This window comes from Salmo salar, chromosome 05 (assembly GCF_965601325.2).
Source record: "Salmo salar chromosome 05, fSalSal1, whole genome shotgun sequence".
NCBI lineage: Eukaryota > Metazoa > Chordata > Actinopteri > Salmoniformes > Salmonidae > Salmo > Salmo salar.
In genome coordinates, this window is record NC_138295.1 from 73850536 (window position 1) to 73877214 (window position 26679).

The window sequence follows — 26679 nt, forward strand, 5'->3', positions numbered from 1 at the left end:
ACACACACACACACACACACACACACACACACACACACACACACACACGTTTTCAGGATCATATTTAAAACAGACTGGAGGTTATGAATGGTAACATTCCATAGACACATTCACTTGCACAGTGAATTTTAGGTGCTTTAATAAACATAGTGCAACAAGGTTACTAAGGTTAGTTGCTGTCAACACATAGAGTCACTCTCTCACACACATACAGCACACATACATACACAGACACATACACACACAGACAAACATTGCAGATGAGTGTAAATCTTGATGTTGGGGCACCGCACCACCGGCGGTTGGTACGTAAATGGCAGAGTGTATAAATCTGTTCCAGATGATGTGTATAGATCATAATTATGACACACTCACACAGATGGGCTCCACAAGCCAACCAAACACACACTCACACACATACAGTACAGATGAGCTCCAAATACACCCACCCTGGGAAACGGTGAATTCCCCAAACCACAGAGTGCATGAGAGGGTGAGGGGAGTGGGGAGTCATGGGAAACAGAGGCACAGGATGCGTGCAGCTGCAGTGAATGGGACCGGGCCGGAGCAAAAACAGACAGAACCATGGCACAGAACAAAGCCGGAGAGAGAGTGAACACACCCTCGTCTATGGAGGAGGATAGATGACAACATCTCATGGTTCAAAGGCTGGTTGGTCTGAGTTATACACACTGTGGGTAAGGGGAGAGAGCCACACACTGCGGTGGTGGAGCAGAGAGGGAAGCCTGGGGTGAGAGGGGTCACTCACAGCTCCTACGGTTTTTATGATTGACACACTTTGGTAAAACCCAAATATGACACGTGCAAGAACATGCACTCACAAAACCCAAATCAGAGGTATAGGTGTCAGGGCCTCTGGATTAGGGGGGACGCCCATGTCTACCCCAACTCTGGGGCCTGGAAAGGGTGACGAGGGGGAGGAGGGAAGGAAAGGAGGGAGGAGTGGAGGGGAACGAGGAAGAGTGGTAAACCCAGTCTGCATCAAGGCGAGAAGGTATCTGGAAGTTTTCATTTTTTATGATCTGGGAAAACCAGAGTGGAGGGTTGGGTGACTGGCTGGGGGAGCGAGCGAAGCGCCTTTGGAAATTTCCACCCATTTGGCTGAGTTTACTGACGTATGTGAGAAAATCAAAAGGTTACAAATCACGTCAAACACTCCTGGACTCGTGTGGTCACTATAATTACTTTGTGTTTCCTGCATTGTGAAACGGATTTGTTTCCTGAGGTTCTCTAATTAGTCATTATCAACTCATGGACTTTATCTATGTAGTATAACTATACTCAACAAACATATTAATGCAACATGTAAAGTGTTGGTCCCATGTTTCATGAGCTGAAATAAAAGATCCCAGAAATTTTGCACAAAAAGCTTATTTCTCTCAAATTATGTGCACAAATTTGTTTACATCCCTGTTAGTGAGCATTTCTCACTTGCCAAGATAATCCATCCACCTGACAGGTGTGGCATATCAAGAAGCTGATTAAACAGCAGGATCATTACACAGGTACACCTTGTGCTGGTGACAATAAAATGCCACTCTAAAATGTTCAGTTTTGTCACACAACATAATGCCACAGATGTCTCAAGTTTTGAGGGAGTGTGCAAATGGCCTGCTGACTGCAGGAATGTCCACCAGAGCTGTTGCCAGGGAATTGAATGTTCATTTATCTACCCTAAGCCGCCTCCAACGTTGTTTTAGAGAATTTGGCAGTACGTCCAACCAGCCTCACAACCGCAGACCACGTGTAACCACGCCAGCCCTGGACCTCCACATCTGGCTTCTTCACCTGCGGGATGGTCTGAGACCAGCCACCCAGACAGCTGATGAAACTGTGGGTTTGCAAAACGAAGAATTGTCAGAAACCTTCTCAGGGAAGTTCATCTGCATGCTCGGTGTCCTCACCAAGGTCTTGACCTGACTGCAGTTCGGGATCGTAACCAACTTCAGTGGGCAAATGCTCATCTTCGATGGCCACTGGTACGCTGGAGAAGTGTGCTCTTCACGGATGAATGTCGGTTTCACCTGTACCGGGCAGATGGCAGATAGTGTGGCGTTGTGTGTTTGAGCTGTTTGCTGATGTCAACGTTGTGAATAGTGCCCCATGGTGGCGGTGGGGTTATTGTATGGGCAGGCATAAGTTACGGACAACAAAAACAATTGCATTTTATCTATGGCAATTTGAATGCACAAAGATATCTTGACGAGATCCTGAGGCCCATTGTCGTGCCATTCATCCGCTGCCATCACCTCATGTTTCAGCATGATAGTGCACGGCCCCATGTTGCAAGGATCTGTACACAATTCCTGGAAGCTGAAAATATCCCAGTTCTTTCATGGCCTTCATATTCACCAGACATATCACCCATTGAGAATGTTTGGGATGCTCTGGATCGACGTGTACGACAGCGTGTTCCAGTTCCCGCCAATACCCAGAAACTTCGCACAGCCATTGAAGAGGAGTGGGACAACATTCCACAGGCCTCAATCAACAGCCTGATAAACTCTATGTAAAGGAGATGTGTCGCGCTGCATGAGGCAAATGGTGGTCACACCAGATACTGCCTGGTTTTCTGATCCACGCCCCTACCTTTATTTTAAGGTGTCTGTGACCAACAGATGCATATCTGTATTCCCAGTCATGTGAAATCCATAGAATAGGGCCTAATGAATGTATTTCAATTGACTGATTTCCTTACATGAACTGTAACCCAGTAAAGTCTTTGAAGTTGTTGCATGTTGCGTTTATATTTTTGTTCAGTTTAGTATTAGTCATAATCAACACACGGACTATATATATCTAGTATAACTAGTATTTGTTATCTAGTTTCCCAGTTTGTAGGCCTACATCGTTGTTTGCTGAATAACAATGTCCTGTAGTATACTGTATCTATACGGCCCTGGCCTAGCTTTGATACTCTTGTCACCCCTCCCCTATTCTTGTTTTGAAAAATCTCTCCATCCAACCAGAGCCACCTCTCTACACAAGCTGTTTGACTGAGCGTATAGGTATATATATATATATATATATCTACCCTGTCCCCTCCTTCCCTTCCCTCCTCCCCCCACCCTCTCTCACTCATCTCACCACTCGCTCTCGCCTGATTGACTGTGTGAGACAAATTAGGCTTCTGAAATGATCAACAAATTTGACAGGTGAGTAAAATGAACATCAGTTTTTTTGTATTCATTGTTTAATGAGTTGAGCAAATGTATATGATATAATATCACATGACGGGATCAACTAACGCATGGCGTAGTACATATTTTAAAGCTCCTATTTATTATTGATGATGCATTATGAAACCACTCCTGTCATCTTTCTCTTATGCAGCACAATCAGAAGTTTCGGTGATGATGACAACAATGTATTGAGTAGCTTTCGCTAGTTTCACTGAAAGCTGTCTGATTGAAACTGAGACTGAGAGAACCAGGACCAGTTTGTTAGACACCAGTTCATTGACAGATGGTTAACCAAACCTGTGGTTTTGTTAAAGAAGAAGAGGAAGGTGTTGAGTAGTTAGTGCAGTCCTCATAACCAGAGTATATTGCTTTTCCACACCAGAGAAGACAATACAGGGGCAGCGGAGGGAAAAACAATACTAGTGGCTTTAACCATTCACCTTTTCACCTTAGGCCTGCCTCAGTGTGCTTATGAATTTTTACTTGGCAGCATCCCTACTACGTATTTCAGTGAAAACCTATTTTCTGTGTCTCAGTGTTCTGTTGGCCCAGAAGAAGTTTATCTACCACTATAAGAACATGCGCTGGGCCAAGGGCCGACACGAAACCTACCTGTGCTTCGTGGTCAAGAGGCGGGTGGGACCAAACTCACTCTCCTTCGACTTTGGACACCTGCGCAACCGGTCCGGCTGTCATGTTGAGGTGAGGGAGGGAGGGAGGGTAGAGGAGAGGAGATGAGAGGAGAGAGAGGAGAGAGAGGAGAGAGAGGGAGAGGAGGAAACAGAGGAAAGGGGTAAAAAATATACAACAAATCTCATCATCTGTCATTTGCTCCAGTTTCTCTCCCTCTTTCCGTCTTCATATATTTTCCCATCTCTTCTATTTTCTTTCTTTCCTTCCCCTGTCTTCATCACTCTTTCCCGCCATTCTACTCTACACTCTCTCTATCCATGCATTACTTCTCCTTTCTCTCTATCTACATCTTCCTTCCTCAAACATTCCCATCTCTCTCTCTCTTCCTCAACTACATCCATCACTCTCTCCCTCATTCCTCACCCGTCTACCTTCCTCACCTATCTCCATCACTATCTCTCCCTCATTCCTCACCCCTCTCCCTTTCTCACACATCTCCATCACTCTATTCCCCCCAGCTGCTGTTCCTGCGCCTCTTGGAAGCAGGCGCCCTGTGTCCAGGCCTGTGGGGTTATGGAGCTCCAGACAGTGTGGGACTGTGTTACTCTGTCACCTGGTTCTGTTCCTGGTCCCCCTGCTCAGACTGCTCCTACAGGCTGGCCCAGTTCCTCAGCCAGACCCCCAACCTCCGCCTCAGGATCTACGTCTCCAGGCTCTACTTCTGTGACCCGGAGGACAGCAGTGCTAGAGAGGGTCTCCGCATGCTGCAGAGAGCCGGGGTGCAGATCACTGTCATGAACTATGAAGGTAGAGAGGGTGTGTGTGTGTGTGTGTGTGTGTGTGTGTGTGTGTGTGTGTGTGTGTGTGTGGGGGTGTGTGTGTGTGGGTGTGTGAGTACGTCTCTCATTAGAATTCGGTCTCTTCCCAATAGACTATTTCTACTGTTGGCAGACCTTTGTGGCTTGCAGACAGCGTGTTTTTAAGGCCTGGGATGGACTGCATCAGAACTCTGTTCAACTGGCTAGGAAACTTAACGACATCCTCCAGGTGGGACACACACACACACACACACACGCACACACACTGTACCCTTGAGTTAATAGGCTAATATCATTTACTGATTTGTCTTTCAGCCTGGAGAGGCAGAAGATTGGGGAGATGCTTTCGAGCTACTTGGACTGTGATTCACCTCTATCCCTGTCATATACACTGATATGGAGCTATTTATTCTGCTCCTCCCACTGGTGCTACCTGTCAATGTTAAACTGATCACTTTAATCTATCACTGTAAAAGTAAATAATAATAACTGAAGTAGGTCAACTGTACAACTCAATTGCATAATGTGTTTATATATTGTTATTTAATCCATGGGATTTACATTTTTACACTTTGTAGCATTATTACTGTCTTGTAACACATCCATTAAATCATTCCCTCCAACTGTGATTATGAGTGGTTTTGTGTTGACATTATCCTATCCTCTATTTACATTTGACCAGCTCTTTATCTCTCACATAGCCAACAATAAACAAACAAATAAAGTTTAGGATAATTGATTACAATGATCTCTAAACTATCACTGACAATGGTTGATTAATCTGGATAAATTACATTAGAAATGGATGTGAACGCTTTATGTGCGCAAATATACAGTGTATTACGCTCTCGCACCCGTTAACGTGCACGATCACCACACACCGATTGAATTAAAGTCAAGATGGCGACCGAGGGCGAATACGAGTCGATCCTGTGTGTGAAACCTGACGTCAACGTTTACCGAATCCCGCCGCGGGCATCGAACCGGGGAGTCAGGTAAGAGACCCGGTTCCGTCAGCATCAACCAGTGACCTTGCCCTGGTCTGACTCCAGCATCCATTGTTTGATGCGGCGATATATAAACGTCCCCAAAGGCAAAGCTCTTGTCCCCACATCAAGGCAATGCATAGCCCATATAAAGGCTATAATGGTCGTCTCTGTCGCCTTTGCAGTGCGCAATAGCTTTTTCTAAGGTGGCTTACTAGTCAAACTGGTTGACTTCTATTGGGGAGGAATAGTCTACCACCAGATGTCAAGGTTGCGCGTAGTGGGATGGATCGGGAGAATACACCTGTCATTATTGTAGTCCACCTGTCGGTATTAGACAATGATACTGAATCCTGTTTTCAGTGCGAAAACGTGACCGTGTCGTGCGCCCTTTTTACAGAATGCGCTTTGACTGCACTCTGCTTTGTGGCGAATGTATATTGAAGGACTATAGCGGGTACTACGGTATTTAAAGGTCTAGAGGATTAGGTGAGATTTTTACTCCCTCTGAGGATTATCTGGGCATTTTCTCTGTTGTCGCCTATCCTGTTACTTTCTGAACAGGGTTCGTTAGAGGATCTCTTGTTAACAGTGACTTCTGTCCTGTTAGGGTACAGTCTACGTTTGGCAGTGTGTGTGACTATATTGCATTTACCCATTTGTTCATTGGCTGGTGTTTTAACGTGATCCAGTCTATCTCCATGCTGACTGGACAGCGCTCCATACTGTATCTGTCTCCTGGGAGCTGATTGGCTGACCACCACTAACGTGCCATGACCACACACAAAGCTGAGTCTGTTGTGTGATGTAGTGAGTAATAATAATGAGGGACTATTCCACCCCAGGTCTGGTGAACTGCCAGCCCAGTCACCAGCCCAGTCACCAGCCCAGTCACCAGCCCAGACACCAGCCCAGTCACCATCCCAGACACCAGCCCAGACACCAGCCCAGTCACCAGCCCAGACACCAGCCCAGTCACCATCCCAGACACCAGCCCAGTCACCATCCCAGACACCAGCCCAGACACCAGCCCAGTCACCAGCCCAGTCACCAGCCCAGTCACCAGCCCAGACACCAGCCCAGTCACCAGCCCAGTCACCAGCCCAGACACCAGCCCAGTCACCAGCCCAGTCACCAGCCCAGTCACCAGCCCAGTCACCAGCCCAGTCACCAGCCCAGTCACCAACCCAGACACCAGCCCAGACACTCATTTCAGTAGCAAAGTGTGGTGGTTGGTTATCAACAACATGGTCTCCCTCTTTCTCACACACACACCTATACAGTCAGTCTCATCTCTGATTGGCTGTCTGTGTCTCCCTCAGGGCTGCGGATTGGAAGCTGGACGCCCCTGATTGGACAGGCCGTATGAGAGTGACGGCTCGGGGAAAAGTGGCTTTCATCAAACTGGAGGACAAGATCTCTGGTGAGAGGCCAAATCGTCCCCTAGCCCCTAGCCCAGGGTTACCCAATAGGCGGCCCGCAGGCCAAATTTTATTTGGCCCCCCAAGTTTTACATTTTTACAAATAATTATTTTTGTTCTTGGACATAAAAGACTGTAAAATCACCAGGAAATGCTCAAAGTAATTTTAATGTAGGAAATCTGTTCCCAAGTATTCTCACGCATAAATAGAGAGGCATATGTGATCGTATCCCAATGTAATCAAGGTTTGAAATGATTCTGTTTTTGTCAAATACTATATCTGTTTCTTGTAGTCAATTTGCAGTGTACACATTATTTATAACTATGTTCCGAGCATCCGCTCAAGGAAAAATTGTCCCACTGCTGAATGTAATTGGGAACTCCTACCCTAGCCCCTAGCCCACCTCAAGGCACTTCTAGTCAGAAGATCATCGTGCCCAATTCCAAATCGTCCCCTGGGCACTTCTTGTTGATCTGAAAGGACCATGTTAACTGTTCCACCTTGCTCTCTGACTCTTGATTTGAACCGTTAGTTATAAGGCCTAAATTCTAATTACCCTCCGTCTCTGCAGGGGAGCTGTTTGCACAGGCACCAGTGGACGAGTACCCTGGCATCGCCATAGAAACCGTCAGTGACTCCAGTCGTTACTTTGTGCTTCGGATCCAGGATGAGAGTGGTGGGTTGTTGGTTGTCATCACTAGTCACCATCTGGCCAAATTAGAAAGGACAGAAGTATCACACACTACTTTCTCACATTTTCTATTAGTATTTATTATACTGAACAAAAATATAAACGCAACATGTAAAGTTTTGTTCCCATGTTTCATGAGCTGAAATAAAAGATCCCAGAAATGTTCCATTTGCCCAAAAAGCTTATTTATCAAAAGAAAAATGGCACATATTTGTTTACATCCCTTTTAGTGAGCCTATCTCCTTTGCCAAGATAATCCATCCACCTGACAGTTGTGCCATATCAAGAAGCTGATTAAACAGCATCGGCATTACACAGGTGCACTTTGTGCTGGTGACAATAAAATGCCACTCTAAAATGTTTAGTTTTGTCACACAACACAATGCCACAGATGTCTCAAGTTTAGAGGGAGTGTGCAATTGGCATGCTGACTGCGGGAATGTCCATCAGAGCTGTTGCCAGAGAATGTAATGTTTATTTCTCTACCATAAGCCGCCTCCAACTTTGTTTTAGAGAATTTGGCAGTACGTCCAACCGGCCTCACAACCTCAGTCCACGTTTAACCAGTCCAGCCCAGGACATCCACATCCAGCTTCTTCACCTGGGGGATTGTCTGAGACCAGCCACCCGGACAGCTGATGAAACTGAGGAGTATTTCTGTCTGTACTAAAGCCCTTTGTGGGGAAAAACTTATTCTGATTGGCTGGGCCTGGCACCACAGTGGGTGGGCTTGGCTCCCAAGTGGGTGGGCTTGGCTCCCAAGTGGGTGAGCCTATGCCCTCCCAGGCCCATCCATGGCTGCACCGCTGCCCAATCATGTGAAATCCATAGATCAGGGGATAATTAATTTATTTCAATTGACTGATTTCCTTACATGAACTGTAACTCAGTAAAATTGTTGAAATTGTTGCATGTTGCGTTTATATTTTTGTTCAGTATAGTAGTAGTAGTAGTAGTAGTAGTAGTAGTAGTAATAGTACTAGTAGTAGTATACCACAGTAAAAACAATGTATGTGTTGGATCATTTGAGTGTGTAGTATGAAACAGTATTCTACAGCATTTGGAGTACACAATCAGCTGTTTCTCACTGTGCAATGTGTTTTAGGATCAGTGTGTGTACGAAGTGATTTGATTTGTAATTTACGTTGGTCTGTTGTTCTTCTCTGACCTCTGTCTCTCAGGTCGCAGTGCGTTCATAGGCATCGGGTTCGGGGACAGAGGAGACTCGTTTGACTTCAACGTGGCGCTGCAGGACCACTTTAAGTGTGTTGCTCTTACAGCTGTCAGCTGTCACAACAGAGATAACACTCTCATTACATTAGCGAACAAGTGCAGATCAGAGCTTGAATGTAGACTTCTAACTGACATGAATTAGTAATAGCCTGTCATCTGTTTCACTCTATAACTCTCAATTCAATTCCAAGGGGCTTTATTGACATGAAAAACATGTTTATATTGCCAAAGAAAGTGAAATAAACAATCACAAATTAACAATAAACATTATCCACATAAAATTTTTCAAAAGAATAAAGATGCTTGAAATGTAATATCTAGCTATAACTCTCTGTCCCTTTTTCACACTCATTCTTTCTTTCTATCTGTTTACTGTATATATCTCTTTCTCTCTATCTATTTACTGTATATATATATCTCTTTCTCTCTATCTATTTACTGTATATATCGCTTTCTCTATCTATTTACTGTATATATCTCTTTCTCTTTATTTACTGTATATATATATATATATATCTCTCTCTCTCTCTCTCTCTACCTCTGTCTCTCTGTCTGTTTACTGTATATATCTCTCTGTCTCTACCTACCTCTGTTTCTCTCTACCTACCTCTGTCTCTGTCTCTCTCTCTCTCTACCTACCTCCCTGTCTCTCTGTCTCGCTCTCTCTACCTACCTCTGTCTCTGTCTCTCTGTCTCGCGCTCTCTACCTACCTCTGTCTCTCTCTCTCTCTCTCTACCTCTTTGTCTCTCTCTCTACCTACCTCTCTCTACCTACCTCTCTGTCTCTACCTACCTCTCTCTACCTACCTCTGTCTCTCTCTCTCTACCTACCTCTGTCTCTCTGTCTGTCTCTCTCTACCTACCTCTGTCTCTCTGTCTCTTTCTCTACCTACCTCTGTCTCTCTGTCTCTCTCTCTCTACCTACCTCTGTCTCTCTGTCTCTCTCTCTCTACCTACCTCTGTCTCTCTGTCTCTCTCTCTCTACCTACCTCTGTCTCTCTACCTACCTCTGTCTCTCTGTCTCTCTCTCTCTGTCTGTCTCTCTCTCTCTCTCTCTCTCTCTCTCTCTCTCTCTCTCTCTCTCTCTACCTACCTCTGTCTCTCTCTCTCTCTCTCTCTCTCTCTCTCTCTCTACCTATCTCTGTCTCTCTGTATCTCTCTCTCTACCTACCTCTGTCTCTCTGTCTCTCTCTCTCTACCTACCTCTGTCTCTCTGTCTGTCTCTCAGGTGGGTGAAACAGGAGCTTGAGATCAGTAAGCAGTCTCAGACTCCAGACAACACTCCTAAACTGGACCTGGGTTTCAAAGAGGGACAGACCATCACTCTCAATATCGGGGTAACTTCCTCAACTCATACCCATAATACCCCTGCCATGGTACCATCTGGTTAGCGCTTAACAACTAAAAAACGAACATGCACGCACACGTTGCAAACCCATGCTCTGTTTATAAGCTTTGTCAAGCTATCACTCAAACACCTATTCCTCTCTCCTTCCTTCTCACCCGTCGCCCCTCTCTCTTTCTTTCTTTCTTTCTTTCTTTCTTTCTTTCTTTCTTTCTTTCTTTCTTTCTTTCTTTCTTTCTTTCTTTCTTTCTTTCTTTCTTTCTTTCTTTCTTTCTTTCTTTCTTTCTTTCTTTCCATTTCTGTTCCTCTCTCAGCAAGGCAGAAAGAGAGACAAGTCCCGCCCCCAGAGCGCTGGTGGCTTTGGGCTCCTCCCTCCTCCCCCTGGCGGCGGTGGTGCCAAGATAGCCCCTCCCCCTATGTCAAGCTCCTCCAATGACAACGAAGGTTTATTCTCACGGGGAGACTTATTCTCTGCGGGAAGTGACTCGTTTTCAGGGGGTAGTGACACATTTTTAGGAGGAAACAACACATTCTCAGCAGGAAGTGACATGTTCTCAGGGGGAAGTAACACAGGTAGGTGAACAGCATTTTGGGCCACATTCAGGGAAGTGTAATGCTACTGGTTGTTCAGACAGATATACACTGCATGACCAAAAGTATGTGGACACCTGCTTGTCGTACACCTCATTCCAAAATCATGGGCATTAATATGGAGTTGGTCCCCCCTTTGCTGCTATAACAGCCTCCACTCTTTTGGGAAGGCTTTCCACTAGATGTTGGAACATTGCTGTGAGGACTTGCTTCCATTCAGCCACAAGAGCATTAGTGATGTCAGGCGCTGAAGTTGGGGCTTATGCCTGGCTCGCAGTCGGCGTTCCTATTCATCCCAAAGGTGTTCGATGGGGTTGAGGTCAGGGCTCTGTGCAGGCCAGTCAAGTTCTTCCACACCGACCTCAACAAACCATTTCTGTATGGACCTCGCTTTGTGCACTGGGGCATTGTCATGCTGAAACAGGAAATGGCCTTCCCAAAACTTTTGCCACAAAGTTGGAAGCACAGAATCGTCTAGAATGTCATTGTATGCTGTAGCGTTAGGATTTCCCTTCACTGGAACGAAGGGGCCTAGCCTAAGGCATGAAAAACAGCCCCAGACCTTTATTCCTCCTCCACCAAACTTGACAGTTGGCACTATGCATTGGAGCAGGTAGCGTTTTCCTGGCATCCGCCAAACCCAGATTCGTCCGTCGGACTGCCAGATGGTGAAGTGTATTTATCACTCTAGAGAATGCATTTCCACTGCTACAGAGTCCAATGGCGGCGAGCTTTACACCACTCCAGCCAACGCTTGCCATTGTGCATGGTGATCTTAGGCTTGTGTGCAGCTGCTCGTCCATGGAAACCTATTTCATGAAGCTCCCGACGAACAGTTCCTATGCTGACGTTGCTTCCAGAGGCAGTTTGGAACTCGTTAGTGAGTTATGCAACAGAGGACAGACGATTTTTACGCGCTACGCTCTTCAGCACTCGCCGGTCACATTCTGTGAGCTTGTGTGGCCTACTACTTCGCGGCTGAGCCGTTGTTGCTCCTAGAAGTTTCAACTTCACAATAACAGCACTTACAGTTGACTGAGGCAGCTCTAGCAGGGATGAAATTTGACAAACTGACTTGTTGGAAAGGTGGCATCTTATGACAGTGTCGCGTTGAAAGTCACTGAGCTCTTCAGTAAGGCCATTCTACTGCCAATGTTTGTCTATGGAGATTGCATAACTGTGTGCTCAATTTTATACACCTGTCAGCAACGGGTGTGGCTGAAATAGCCGAATCCACTAATTTGAAGAGATATTCACATACTTTTGTGTATATATAGTGTATATAATTTAAAAAAAATAAACACAACATGTAAAGTGTTGGTCCCATGTTTCATGAGCTGAAATAAAATATCTCAGAAATGTTCCATATGCACAAAAAGCTTAGTTTTTGCAAGTTTTGTTCCGAATTTGTTTACATCCCTGTTGGTGAGCATTTCTCTTTTGCCAAGATACTGTAATTGTACCACCTGACAGGTGTGGCATATCAAGAATCTGATTAAACAGCATGATCCTTACACAGCTGCACCTTGTGCTGGTGACAATAAAAGGCCACTCTAAAATGTGCAGTTTTGTCACACAAAATTCCACAGATGTGGAATTGGCATGCTGACTGCAGGAATGTCCACCAGTGCTGTTGCCAGAGAATTGAATGTTCATTTCTCTACCATAAGCCGTCCCCCATTGTTTTAGAGAATTTGGCAGTACGTCTAACCGGCCTCACAACCGCAGACCACGCATAACCACGCCAACCCAGATCCTCCACATCTGGCTTCTTCACCTGTGGGATCGTCTTAGACCAGGCACCTGGACAGCTGATGATATTGAGCAGTATTTCTGTTTGTAATAAATCCCTTTTGTGGGGAAAAACTCTGATTGACTGGGCCTGGCTCCCAAGTGGGTGGGCCTATGTCCTCACAGGCCCACCTATGGCTGTGCCCTCTGGCTTCTCATGTGAAATCCATAGATTAGGGCCTAATTTATTTATTTCAATTGACTGATTTCCGTATATGAACTGTAACTCAGTAAAATCATTGAAATTGCTGCATGTTGCGTTTATATTTTTGTTCAGTATAGATCTGCTCTGGCATGTAGATTAGGGATGATGTCAGCTCCTTACAAGACAATTCTATGTGCAACGTTCAGAGCGTTGTGTTCTCCTGAATGCGACCCTGTTCTTATATTGCTGCTTCTGATTCATCTGTTTGTTTATCTTGTTCGGTTACCCTAGTAACTGCTTTTTCTGTATAGCGCATTTTGCTACCATTGTTGAAGACTATTTTTACAGTTCCCCAAACCATGCTGTGAATTCATTTGACTGAAGGGAAAAAGTGTATGTTTTATATGCCACTGTGTAATTAGGTTAAGGATTGAATGGGGCCCAGGGTGTTCTTTCTTTTAGTTTTATGAGCTAACCAAGAAAAAGTCTGTTGTCGTTACAGTATGAATGTAGAGAAAGTAGTAGAGGGTGTGTATTGAAGGGTCTGATGTGTGTTGTCTCCATAGAGATCCTATTAAATTAGTTTTCTAATTCCTAATTCTATCGTTGTCTCTCTGTTCTCAGGCTGTTTGTTAGACCTGGACAGCAGTAACTCCAACTCTGTGGTGCAGCCGAACCCCAACCCTACAGGCGGCTCGGACATGTGGGGAGACTTCTCTGCCCCAGAAAAGTAAGGGGATAATCTTCTCTCTTTCATCCTTTTCTCTCTTCTTTCATTATTCTGTTCTCCACATTAATGCTCTCCTCTTTTTCCCCATAATGCAGGTCCATGTCTCCTCTCGCCAACGATGATGGTTCCACCAACTGGCAGCAGTTCTGAGGCGTCCCACAATCCCTTTCACTTGACCTTCACCTGACCTTTAACCCCTGACCAGAGGAGGACTCCAGCAGAACACTGTATATTATCACCTCAACCTCAGTGTACTCTCTCTCTCTCTCTCTCTCTCTCTCTCTCTCCCCCTCTCTTTATTTCTCTCTCTCTCACCCCTCCCCCACTCTCTTCACCCCTCTCCTGGCTTCCTCTCCTTACTGTCCTCTCCCTCTACATCTTTCCCTCTCAGCCCCAACTCTACACTCTCTCCCCCTCTGTCCCCCTCTCCTTACCCTCCTCTCCCTCTGTCTCTCTATCTATTGCAACAGAGTATTTATTTATTACTGAGGGAAAAGACTGAGGTTAAATCTCTCTAAATGAAAGATGGTACATAAAGGAATGATGGTGACTCACACTAATATAGTCTTGATAAATAAATACATTAATTTATGTACATAATATATTATTGTAAATGTATATAGTGTCAGTACTTTGTAATTCCTATTGTTGTTGTGGTAGTGTTGTAGCTAATTTTCCTTTAGAATCTCCAGTACAACTGGAATTATCGCCTGAAATAACTGATTTACAGGATGCATTAGTATATGACCAAGTTATCTTATATCTGATCCAAGGTCAGTTTAGCTTTTTCCTCTTAATTGCTAAGGTTAGGCCACGGTGAGTCTGGAGCTGTGCTTTGGAGCAGCTTCTGCTTTGAGTGGACACTGATCTACTGTAAGTTTACACAGCAGTCATGCTGTTTGGCGCCCTTTAGTGGGCTATTGCGGTCCTACAACCACAGTCTGACAGGGAGAGTGGTGAGATGCACAGCAGCAGCTGCTGTAGACGTTATCACTGCTGGCTGGGGATGGGCACTTGTCTGGTCCACTTGGCTGCATTGTTTTAACAGGAGGCTGGTGTTAGTTGGTCAATTAACACAGAAATGGAGGGAGAGAGAGGACAAAAGTGTGCTGATTGAGTGAAGGAAGAGAAAGATGGGTGGGGTCTGAAGAGGGATGGAGGGTGAGGAAGGGGTTTAACCCATGGGGTGATAGAGGCCTGATTTAGGCCTAGTGATGTAATCAACAGTCCCTAGGTGTTTCTGGGTAGTGATGACTCATTTAGGTCACGACTTTTGCCCTGCTGGATGAATAGCCCTGTGTGTGTACATACAACTGTCTGTCCGTCCATCCATCTGTCTGTATTCTATACGTTGTACCCTGGAACTAACATAACTCTGTCAATGCAGTCAGACCATTCCAGTCCTTGTGAGATGCAGTGTTTTACTTTACTGTTGTGTTGTTATTGTGAGAGAAAGGATGGAGGGAGAGAGGGAGGGATAGTGAGATGGCTGGAGGGAGGGAGGGATAGTGGGAGGGAGGTATAAAGGGATGGATGGAGGGAGGGAGGGAGGGAGGGAGGGAGGGAGGGAGGGAGGGATAGATAGAGAGATAGAGGGAGGGAAGGGTTATAATGCTGTACAGGACATCATAATATTACAGTAATCCAGTTATGTGGCTTTTGTACTTATCATTGTGTGTCTTTCTCTCATGGACACACACATGGACTCAAACATTTGCATTGATTGAAGACATGATGTTGATTAATGAGGTGATAATTGATTGATTTCCTGTGTGAGAACACAGCTAGTGGGAGAACTGGTATGAACTGGTGAGAGTCTGTGTAGACCCTACTCATGTTGGTTTATGTGTTTATTCTTGACATTACAAATACAATATATGTGTATGTAAATGTATATGTATTGAAAATCAAAGCATAAAGATATCAACTAATGTTGAATCAAGGTTGACTTATTTTATTTACATGAGGGAAAAAACTGGACTACATCAATAAAGCAATCCACACATAAACCAATGAATGACATTTTATTGGGTAGTATTGCACTGCTTCGGTGTTGGATTGTGATAGAGTGCTTTACAGTAAGGTGTCAGTAATGACAGAGTGGATACTTTGTTCTCAGACTGTCTCTACAGTACACAACTACAGGAACTCAACAGCGTTCCATCTGAACAGTATTATACAGCCCGCAACGGCACAGAACATGATCCGTGTCAAATAAAACACAGGTCAAATCTGTGGGGAGTGATTTCTCCCCTGATATTCACAGACAGTTCTAATAAAACACAGGGCTAATAGAAGAACTGAGAAATATGACTCAGACTGTTCTTAACTGGAGTTACGTGGACTGTGTTATATATATATATGTTGTTGTGTGTGTGTGTGTGTGTGTGTGTGTGTGCGTGGTTGTGTGTGGTTGTGTATTAAGGCACAGGCTAGCACCAGGTGTTGAGCGGTGGATTTATGGTGTTTTGGGGTGTTTTTATGGAGACAACCCAGTGTTCTGTCTCCAAGGGTGTCCTCCCTCCTACTCCTTCTCTCCTTCCTCCCTTCTTCCTTTGCCCCTCCTTCCATCTCCGCCATCTTGGGCCCATCAGGCCTTGTTTTCCCAGGTTTTGGGGTTGCGGCGGCGATTGTGACAGAGTTTCTTATTGGTGGTTGACCTCTGGAAGCGTTTGGGCCAGCCGGACCGCTCCCTGCAGAGCTCAGCTGGGATGGAGAGAAGAGAGAGAGCAAGAGAGAGAGATTGAATAGAGCGAAGGTGTTGGAAAGAGAGAGAGGATGTGTGGGCTCAGATGTACGTGCTGTCCTAAAGCCAGTAAGTGTTTCATGCACTCTAAGATTGATATGTTGTTGTAATCCTAACAACGGGTCTAATGAAGGGCTATCAGGTGGACTGTCTTACCCTTCAGGTACTCATCCTGTTGGCAGACAGTTCTAACACAGATCTCCTTGTTGATCACATAGACACGAGGGAGGCTGAGACAAACCAGGAGACAGACATCATTACACTATAATCAGAGCCCAGCTGCTGTCTCTAAAACATGCCTCTCTGTACAGGCTCTCAGGTTGAAACCAATGGACTTTGACTGCATGACCAGGAGGCACTGAGTGTGTCTATATTTTCCAGTGACAGAGAGCCTGTAGTTTCAGTTTACCTGTAAAGGCAGAGGGAGTGGATGCATCTCTTGATGGGGCGGTGGACAGAGTACATCCTGGTGCAGGGGTACGTCTCTTCCCTACAGTCTAGCACAGAGGAAACACACAACATCCAGATAACTCACACACAATGTTTAGATAACACTGGACACCCCTGGTCATCCCTGGCCTAACACTGTTCAGTGATGTTTCTGTTCCACACTGAACACCTCACTCACCAGGTGGTAGGGTAGAGACAGACCTCACTCACCAGGTGGTAGGGTAGAGACAGACACCTCACTCACCAGGTGGTAGGGTAGAGACAGACACCTCACTCACCAGGTGGTAGGGTAGAGACAGACACCTCACTCACCAGGTGGTAGGGTAGAGACAGACACCTCACTCACCAGGTGGTAGGGTAGAGACAGACCTCACTCACCAGGTGGTAGGGTAGAGACAGACCTCACTCACTAGGTGGTAGGGTAGAGACAGACCTCACTCACCAGGTGGTAGGGTAGAGACAGACCTCACTCACCAGGTGGTAGGGTAGAGACAGACACCTCACTCACCAGGTGGTAGGGTAGAGACAGACACCTCACTCACCAGGTGGTAGGGTAGAGAGAGACCTCACTCACCAGGTGGTAGGGTAGAGACAGACACCTCACTCACCAGGTGGAAGGGTAGAGACAGACACCTCACTCACCAGGTGGTAGGGTAGAGACAGACCTCACTCACCAGGTGGTAGGGTAGAGACAGACACCTCACTCACCAGGTGGTAGGGTAGAGACAGACACCTCACTCACCAGGTGGTAGGGTAGAGAAGGCACCTCACTAACCAGGTGGAAGGGTAGAGACAGACACCTCACTCACCAGGTGGTAGGGTAGAGACAGACACCTCACTCACCAGATGGTAGGGTAGAGACAGACACCTCACTCACCAGGTAGTAGGGTAGAGACAGACACCTCACTCACCAGGTGGTAGGGTAGAGACAGACCTCACTCACCAGGTAGTAGGGTAGAGACAGACTTCACTCACCAGGTGGTAGGGTAGAGACAGACCTCACTCACCAGGTGGTAGGGTAGAGACAGACCTCACTCACCAGGTGGTAGGGTAGAGACAGACCTCACTCACCAGGTGGTAGGGTAGAGAAAGACCTCACTCACCAGGTGGTAGGGTAGAGACAGACCTCATTCACAAGGTGGTAGGGTAGAGACAGACCTCACTCACCAGGTGGTAGGGTAGAGACAGACATCTCACTCACCAGGTGGTAGGGTAAAGACAGACACCTCACTCACCAGGTGGTAGGGTAGAGACAGACCTCACTCACCAGGTGGTAGGGTAGAGACAGACCTCACTCACCAGGTGGTAGGGTAGAGACAGACCTCACTCACCAGGTGGTAGGGTAGAGACAGACCTCACTCAGCAGATGGTAGCGTAGAGACAGGCCTCACTCACCAGGTGGTAAGGTAGAGACAGACACCTCACTCACGAGATAGTAGGGTAGAGACAGACCTCACTCACCAGATGGTAGGGTAGAGACAGACACCTCACTCACCAGGTGGTAGGGTAGAGACAGACCTCACTCACCAGGTGGTAGGGTAGAGACAGACCTCACTCACCAGGTGGTAGGGTCGAGACAGACCTCACTCACCAGGTGGTAAGGTAGAGACAGACACCTCACTCACCAGGTGGTAGGGTAGAGACAGACCTCACTCACCAGGTGGTAGGGTAGAGACAGACACCTCACTCACCAGGTAGTAGGGTAGAGACAGACACCTCACTCACCAGATGGTAGGGTTGAGACAGACCTCACTCACCAGGTGGTAGGGTAGAGACAGACACCTCACTCACCAGGTAGTAGGGTAGAGACAGACACCTCACTCACCAGGTGGTAGGGTAGAGACAGACACCTCACTCACCAGGTGGTAGGGTAGAGAGAGACCTCACTCACCAGGTGGTAGGGTAGAGACAGACCTCACTCACCAGGTGGTAGGGTAGAGACAGACACCTCACTCACCAGGTGGTAGGGTAGAGACAGACACCTCACTCACCAGGTGGTAGGGTAGAGAAGGCACCTCACTAACCAGGTGGAAGGGTAGAGACAGACACCTCACTCACCAGGTGGTAGGGTAGAGACAGACACCTCACTCACCAGATGGTAGGGTAGAGACAGACACCTCACTCACCAGGTAGTAGGGTAGAGACAGACACCTCACTCACCAGGTGGTAGGGTAGAGACAGACCTCACTCACCAGGTAGTAGGGTAGAGACAGACTTCACTCACCAGGTGGTAGGGTAGAGACAGACACCTCACTCACCAGATGGTAGGGTAGAGACAGACACCTCACTCACCAGGTAGTAGGGTAGAGACAGACACCTCACTCACCAGGTGGTAGGGTAGAGACAGCCCCCACCGGGGGGGGACGCTCACTCACCAGGTAGTAGGGTAGAGACAGACACCTCACTCACCAGGTGGTAGGGTGAGCAGCCCCCACCGGGGGGGGGGAGACACCTCACTCACCAGGTGGAAGGGTAGAGACAGCACCTCACTCACCAGGTGGTAGGGTAGAGACAGCCCCCACCGGGGGGTGGCGCACCCCCTCACCAGGTGGTAGGGTAGAGACAGACACCTCACTCACCAGGTGGTAGGGTAGAGACAGACCTCACTCACCAGGTGGTAGGGTAGAGACAGACCTCACTCACCAGGTGGTAGGGTAGAGACAGACCTCACTCACCAGGTGGTAGGGTAGAGAAAGACCTCACTCACCAGGTGGTAGGGTAGAGACAGACCTCACTCACCAGGTGGTAAGGTAGAGACAGACACCTCACTCACCAGGTGGTAGGGTAGAGACAGACCTCACTCACCAGGTGGTAGGGTAGAGACAGACACCTCACTCACCAGGTAGTAGGGTAGAGACAGACACCTCACTCACCAGGTAGTAGGGTAGAGACAGACACCTCACTCACCAGGTAGTAGGGTAGAGACAGACACCTCACTCACCAGGTGGAAGGGTAGAGACAGACACCTCACTCACCAGGTGGTAGGGTAGAGACAGACACCTCACTCACCAGGTAGTAGGGTAGAGACAGACACCTCACTCACCAGGTGGTAGGGTAGAGACAGACACCTCACTCACCAGGTGGTAGGGTAGAGAGAGACCTCACTCACCAGGTGGTAGGGTAGAGACAGACACCTCACTCACCAGGTGGAAGGGTAGAGACAGACACCTCACTCACCAGGTGGTAGGGTAGAGACAGACCTCACTCACCAGGTGGTAGGGTAAAGACAGACACCTCACTCACCAGGTGGTAGGGTAGAGAGAGACCTCACTCACCAGGTGGTAGGGTAGAGACAGACACCTCACTCACCAGGTGGAAGGGTAGAGACAGACACCTCACTCACCAGGTGGTAGGGTAGAGACAGACACCTCACTCACCAGGTAGTAGGGTAGAGACAGACACCTCACTCACCAGGTGGTAGGGTAGAGACAGACACCTCACTCACCAGGTGGTAGGGTAGAGAGAGACCTCACTCACCAGGTGGTAGGGTAGAGACAGACACCTCACTCACCAGGTGGAAGGGTAGAGACAGACACCTCACTCACCAGGTGGTAGGGTAGAGACAGACCTCACTCACCAGGTGGTAGGGTAAAGACAGACACCTCACTCACCAGGTGGTAGGGTAGAGACAGACCTCACTCACCAGGTGGTAGGGTAGAGACAGACCTCACTCACCAGGTGGTAGGGTAGAGACAGACCTCACTCACCAGATGGTAGCGTAGAGACAGGCCTCACTCACCAGGTGGTAAGGTAGAGACAGACACCTCACTCACCAGGTAGTAGGGTAGAGACAGACCTCACTCTCCAGATGGAAGGGTAGAGACAGACACCTCACTCACCAGGTGGTAGGGTAGAGACAGACCTCACTCACCAGGTGGTAGGGTAGAGACAGACCTCACTCACCAGGTGGTAGGGTCGAGACAGACCTCACTCACCAGGTGGTAAGGTAGAGACAGACACCTCACTCACCAGGTGGTAGGGTAGAGACAGACCTCACTCACCAGGTGGTAGGGTAGAGACAGACACCTCACTCACCAGGTAGTAGGGTAGAGACAGACACCTCACTCACCAGATGGTAGGGTTGAGACAGACCTCACTCACCAGGTGGTAGGGTAGAGACAGACACCTCACTCACCAGGTAGTAGGGTAGAGACAGACACCTCACTCACCAGGTGGTAGGGTAGAGACAGACACCTCACTCACCAGGTGGTAGGGTAGAGAGAGACCTCACTCACCAGGTGGTAGGGTAGAGAGAGACACCTCACTCACCAGGTGGAAGGGTAGAGACAGACACCTCACTCACCAGGTGGTAGGGTAGAGACAGACCTCACTCACCAGGTGGTAGGGTAGAGAGAGACACCTCACTCACCAGGTGGAAGGGTAGAGACAGACACCTCACTCACAAGGTGGTAGGGTAGAGACAGACCTCACTCACCAGGTAGTAGGGTAGAGACAGACTTCACTCACCAGGTGGTAGGGTAGAGACAGACCTCACTCACCAGGTGGTAGGGTAGAGACAGACCTCACTCACCAGGTGGTAGGGTAGAGACAGACCTCACTCACCAGGTGGTAGGGTAGAGAAAGACCTCACTCACCAGGTGGTAGGGTAGAGACAGACCTCATTCACCAGGTGGTAGGGTAGAGACAGACCTCACTCACCAGGTGGTAGGGTAGAGACAGACCTCACTCACCAGGTGGTAGGGTAGAGACAGACACCCCACTCACCAGGTGGTAGGGTAGAGACAGACCTCACTCACCAGGTGGTAGGATAGAGACAGACCTCACTCACCAGGTGGTAGGGTAGAGACAGACCTCACTCACCAGATGGTAGCGTAGAGACAGACCTCACTCACCAGGTGGTAAGGTCGAGACAGACACCTCACTCACCAGGTGGTAGGGTAGAGACAGACCTCACTCACCAGATGGTAGGGTAGAGACAGACCTCACTCACCAGGTGGTAGGGTAGAGACAGACCTCACTCACCAGGTGGTAGGGTAGAGACAGACCTCACTCTCCAGGTGGTAGGGTAGAGACAGACACCTCACTCACCAGGTGGTAGGGTAGAGACAGACACCTCACTCACCAGGTGGTAGGGTAGAGACAGACACCTCACTCACCAGGTGGTAGGGTAGAGACAGACCTCACTCACCAGATGGTAGCGTAGAGACAGACCTCACTCACCAGGTGGTAGGGTAGAGACAGACCTCACTCACCAGGTGGTAGGGTAGAGACAGACACCTCACTCACCAGGTGGTAGGGTAGAGACAGACACCTCACTCACCAGGTGGTAGGGTAGAGACAGACCTCACTCACCAGGTGGTAGGGTAGAGACAGACACCTCACTCACCAGGTGGTAAGGTAGAGACAGACACCTCACTCTCCAGGTGGTAGGGTAGAGACAGACACCTCACTCACCAGGTGGTAGGGTAGAGACAGACACCTCACTCACCAGGTGGTAGGGTAGAGACAGACACCTCACTCACCAGGTGGTAGGGTAGAGACAGACAACTCACTCACCAGGTGGTAGGGTAGAGACAGACACCTCACTCACCAGGTAGTAGGGTAGAGACAGACCTCACTCACCAGGTGGTAGGGTAGAGACAGACACCTCACTCACCAGGAAGTAGGGTAGAGACAGACACCTCACTCACCAGATGGTAGGGTTGAGACAGACCTCACTCACCAGGTGGTAGGGTAGAGACAGACACCTCACTCACCAGGTAGTAGGGTAGAGACAGACACCTCACTCACCAGGTGGTAGGGTAGAGACAGACACCTCACTCACCAGGTGGTAGGGTAGAGAGAGACCTCACTCACCAGGTGGTAGGGTAGAGACAAACACCTCACTCACCAGGTGGAAGGGTAGAGACAGACACCTCACTCACCAGGTGGTAGGGTAGAGACAGACCTCACTCACCAGGTGGTAGGGTAGAGACAGACACCTCACTCACCAGGTGGAAGGGTAGAGACAGACACCTCACTCACCAGCTGGTAGGGTAGAGACAGACCTCACTCACCAGGTAGTAGGGTAGAGACAGACTTCACTCACCAGGTGGTAGGGTAGAGACAGACCTCACTCACCAGGTGGTAGGGTAGAGACAGACCTCACTCACCAGGTGGTAGGGTAGAGACAGACCTCACTCACCAGGTGGTAGGGTAGAGAAAGACCTCACTCACCAGGTGGTAGGGTAGAGACAGACCTCATTCACCAGGTGGTAGCGTAGAGACAGACCTCACTCACCAGGTGGTAGGGTAGAGACAGACCTCACTCACCAGGTGGTAGGGTAAAGACAGACACCTCACTCACCAGGTGGTAGGGTAGAGACAGACCTCACTCACCAGGTGGTAGGGTAGAGACAGACCTCACTCACCAGGTGGTAGGGTAGAGACAGACCTCACTCACCAGGTGGTAGGGTAGAGACAGACCTCACTCACCAGATGGTAGCGTAGAGACAGGCCTCACTCACCAGGTGGTAAGGTAGAGACAGACACCTCACTCACCAGGTAGTAGGGTAGAGACAGACCTCACTCACCAGATGGTAGGGTAGAGACAGACACCTCACTCACCAGGTGGTAGGGTAGAGACAGACCTCACTCACCAGGTGGTAGGGTAGAGACAGACACCTCACTCACCAGGTTGTAGGGTAGAGACAGACACCTCACTCACCAGGTGGAAGGGTAGAGACAGACCTCACTCACCAGGTGGTAGGGTAGAGACAGACACCTCACTCACCAGGTGGTAAGGTAGAGACAGACACCTCACTCTCCAGGTGGTAGGGTAGAGACAGACACCTCACTCACCAGGTGGTAGGGTAGAGACAGACACCTCACTCACCAGGTGGTAGGGTAGAGACAGACACCTCACTCACCAGGTGGTAGGGTAGAGACAGACAACTCACTCACCAGGTGGTAGGGTAGAGACAGACACCTCACTCACCAGGTGGTAGGGTAGAGACAGACACCTCACTCACCAGGTAGTAGGGTAGAGACAGACCTCACTCACCAGGTGGTAGGGTAGAGACAGACACCTCACTCACCAGGAAGTAGGGTGGAGACAGACACCTCACTCACCAGATGGTAGGGTTGAGACAGACCTCACTCACCAGGTGGTAGGGTAGAGACAGACACCTCACTCACCAGGTAGTAGGGTAGAGACAGACACCTCACTCACCAGGTGGTAGGGTAGAGACAGACACCTCACTCACCAGGTGGTAGGGTAGAGAGAGACCTCACTCACCAGGTGGTAGGGTAGAGACAGACACCTCACTCACCAGGTGGAAGGGTAGAGACAGACACCTCACTCACCAGGTGGTAGGGTAGAGACAGACCTCACTCACCAGGTGGTAGGGTAGAGACAGACACCTCACTCACCAGGTGGAAGGGTAGAGACAGACACCTCACTCACCAGGTGGTAGGGTAGAGACAGACCTCACTCACCAGGTAGTAGGGTAGAGACAGACTTCACTCACCAGGTGGTAGGGTAGAGACAGACCTCACTCACCAGGTGGTAGGGTAGAGACAGACCTCACTCACCAGGTGGTAGGGTAGAGACAGACCTCACTCACCAGGTGGTAGGGTAGAGAAAGACCTCACTCACCAGGTGGTAGGGTAGAGACAGACCTCATTCACCAGGTGGTAGGGTAGAGACAGACCTCACTCACCAGGTGGTAGGGTAGAGACAGACACCTCACTCACCAGGTGGAAGGGTAGAGACAGACACCTCACTCACCAGGTGGTAGGGTAGAGACAGACCTCACTCACCAGGTGGTAGGGTAGAGACAGACACCTCACTCACCAGGTGGAAGGGTAGAGACAGACCTCACTCACCAGGTGGTAGGGTAGAGACAGACCTCACTCACCAGGTAGTAGGGTAGAGACAGACTTCACTCACCAGGTGGTAGGGTAGAGACAGACACCTCACTCACCAGGTGGTAGGGTAGAGACAGACACCTCACTCACCAGGTAGTAGGGTAGAGACAGACCTCACTCACCAGGTGGTAGGGTAGAGACAGACACCTCACTCACCAGGAAGTAGGGTGGAGACAGACACCTCACTCACCAGATGGTAGGGTTGAGACAGACCTCACTCACCAGGTGGTAGGGTAGAGACAGACACCTCACTCACCAGGTAGTAGGGTAGAGACAGACACCTCACTCACCAGGTGGTAGGGTAGAGACAGACACCTCACTCACCAGGTGGTAGGGTAGAGAGAGACCTCACTCACCAGGTGGTAGGGTAGAGACAGACACCTCACTCACCAGGTAGTAGGGTAGAGACAGACACCTCACTCACCAGGTGGTAGGGTAGAGACAGACACCTCACTCACCAGGTGGTAGGGTAGAGAGAGACCTCACTCACCAGGTGGTAGGGTAGAGACAGACACCTCACTCACCAGGTGGAAGGGTAGAGACAGACACCTCACTCACCAGGTGGTAGGGTAGAGACAGACCTCACTCACCAGGTGGTAGGGTAGAGACAGACACCTCACTCACCAGGTGGAAGGGTAGAGACAGACACCTCACTCACCAGGTGGTAGGGTAGAGACAGACCTCACTCACCAGGTAGTAGGGTAGAGACAGACTTCACTCACCAGGTGGTAGGGTAGAGACAGACCTCACTCACCAGGTGGTAGGGTAGAGACAGACCTCACTCACCAGGTGGTAGGGTAGAGACAGACCTCACTCACCAGGTGGTAGGGTAGAGAAAGACCTCACTCACCAGGTGGTAGGGTAGAGACAGACCTCATTCACCAGGTGGTAGGGTAGAGACAGACCTCACTCACCATGTGGTAGGGTAGAGACAGACACCTCACTCACCAGGTGGAAGGGTAGAGACAGACACCTCACTCACCAGGTGGTAGGGTAGAGACAGACCTCACTCACCAGGTGGTAGGGTAGAGACAGACACCTCACTCACCAGGTGGAAGGGTAGAGACAGACACCTCACTCACCAGGTGGTAGGGTAGAAACAGACCTCACTCACCAGATAGTAGGGTAGAGACAGACTTCACTCACCAGGTGGTAGGGTAGAGACAGACACCTCACTCACCAGGTGGTTGGGTAGAGACAGACACCTCACTAACCAGATGGTATGGTAGAGACAGACACCTCACTCACCAGATGGTAGGGTAGAGACAGACCTGACTCACCAGATGGTAGGGTAGAGACAGACCTCACTCACCAGGTGGTAGGGTAGAGACAGACACCTCACTCACCAGGTGGTAGGGTAGAGACAGACACCTCACTCACCAGGTAGTAGGGTAGAGACAGACACCTCACTCACCAGATGGTAGGGTAGAGACAGACATCTCACTCACCAGATGGTAGGGTAGAGACAGACCTGACTCACCAGATGGTAGGGTAGAGACAGACCTCACTCACCAGGTTGTAGGGTAGAGACAGACACCTCACTCACCAGGTGGTAGGGTAGACACAGACACCTCACTCACCAGGTGGTAGGGTAGAGACAGACACCTCACTCACCAGGTGGTAGGGTAGAGACAGACCTCACTCACCAGGTGGTAGGGTAGAGACAGACCTCACTCACCAGGTGGTAGGGTAGAGACAGACCTCACTCATCAGGTGGTAGGGTAGAGACAGACCTCACTCACCAGGTGGTAGGGTAGAGACAGACACCTCACTCACCAGGTAGTAGGGTAGAGACAGACACCTCACTCACCAGGTGGTAGGGTAGAGAAAGACCTCACTCACCAGGTGGTAGGGTAGAGACAGACCTCATTCACCAGGTGGTAGGGTAGAGACAGACCTCACTCACCATGTGGTAGGGTAGAGACAGACACCTCACTCACCAGGTGGAAGGGTAGAGACAGACACCTCACTCACCAGGTGGTAGGGTAGAGACAGACCTCACTCACCAGGTAGTAGGGTAGAGACA

At 48.9% G+C, this 26679-nt stretch overlaps 3 protein-coding genes across 4 annotated transcripts in view; 2 read left to right on the forward strand and 1 right to left on the reverse strand.

Annotated features, from left to right (window-relative positions):
- The first annotated feature begins 3082 nt into the window (after positions 1 to 3082).
- LOC106575151 (single-stranded DNA cytosine deaminase-like) lies at positions 3083 to 5268 on the forward strand. The gene is made up of 4 exons (XM_082974973.1): positions 3083 to 3176; positions 3740 to 3905; positions 4355 to 4643; positions 4768 to 5268. Exons 1-4 carry the CDS (start codon positions 3157 to 3159, stop codon positions 4929 to 4931), a joined length of 639 nt encoding a protein of 212 aa, XP_082831099.1. The 5' UTR covers positions 3083 to 3156; the 3' UTR covers positions 4932 to 5268.
- Positions 5269 to 5521: 253 nt separating this feature from the next.
- necp1 (Adaptin ear-binding coat-associated protein 1) lies at positions 5522 to 15117 on the forward strand. 2 transcript variants are annotated; one of them, XM_014151351.3, is made up of 8 exons: positions 5522 to 5649; positions 6963 to 7063; positions 7634 to 7738; positions 8935 to 9016; positions 10215 to 10323; positions 10646 to 10904; positions 13483 to 13588; positions 13684 to 15117. In XM_014151351.3, the coding sequence occupies exons 1-8, from the start codon at positions 5555 to 5557 to the stop codon at positions 13736 to 13738; spliced, it is 912 nt and encodes a 303-aa protein (XP_014006826.1). In that variant the 5' UTR covers positions 5522 to 5554; the 3' UTR covers positions 13739 to 15117.
- Positions 15118 to 15932: 815 nt separating this feature from the next.
- Positions 15933 to 26679, reverse strand: part of LOC145879559 (uncharacterized) — a 38437-nt gene continuing 27690 nt past the window's right edge. Inside the window, exons 5-7 of the mRNA XM_082975522.1 lie at positions 16744 to 16831; positions 16491 to 16564; positions 15933 to 16294 (exon numbers count right to left, since the gene is read on the reverse strand). Coding sequence (XP_082831648.1) covers positions 16179 to 16294; positions 16491 to 16564; positions 16744 to 16831 — 278 coding nt within the window. The 3' untranslated portion in view covers positions 15933 to 16178. The remainder of the gene's footprint in view (positions 16295 to 16490; positions 16565 to 16743; positions 16832 to 26679) is intronic.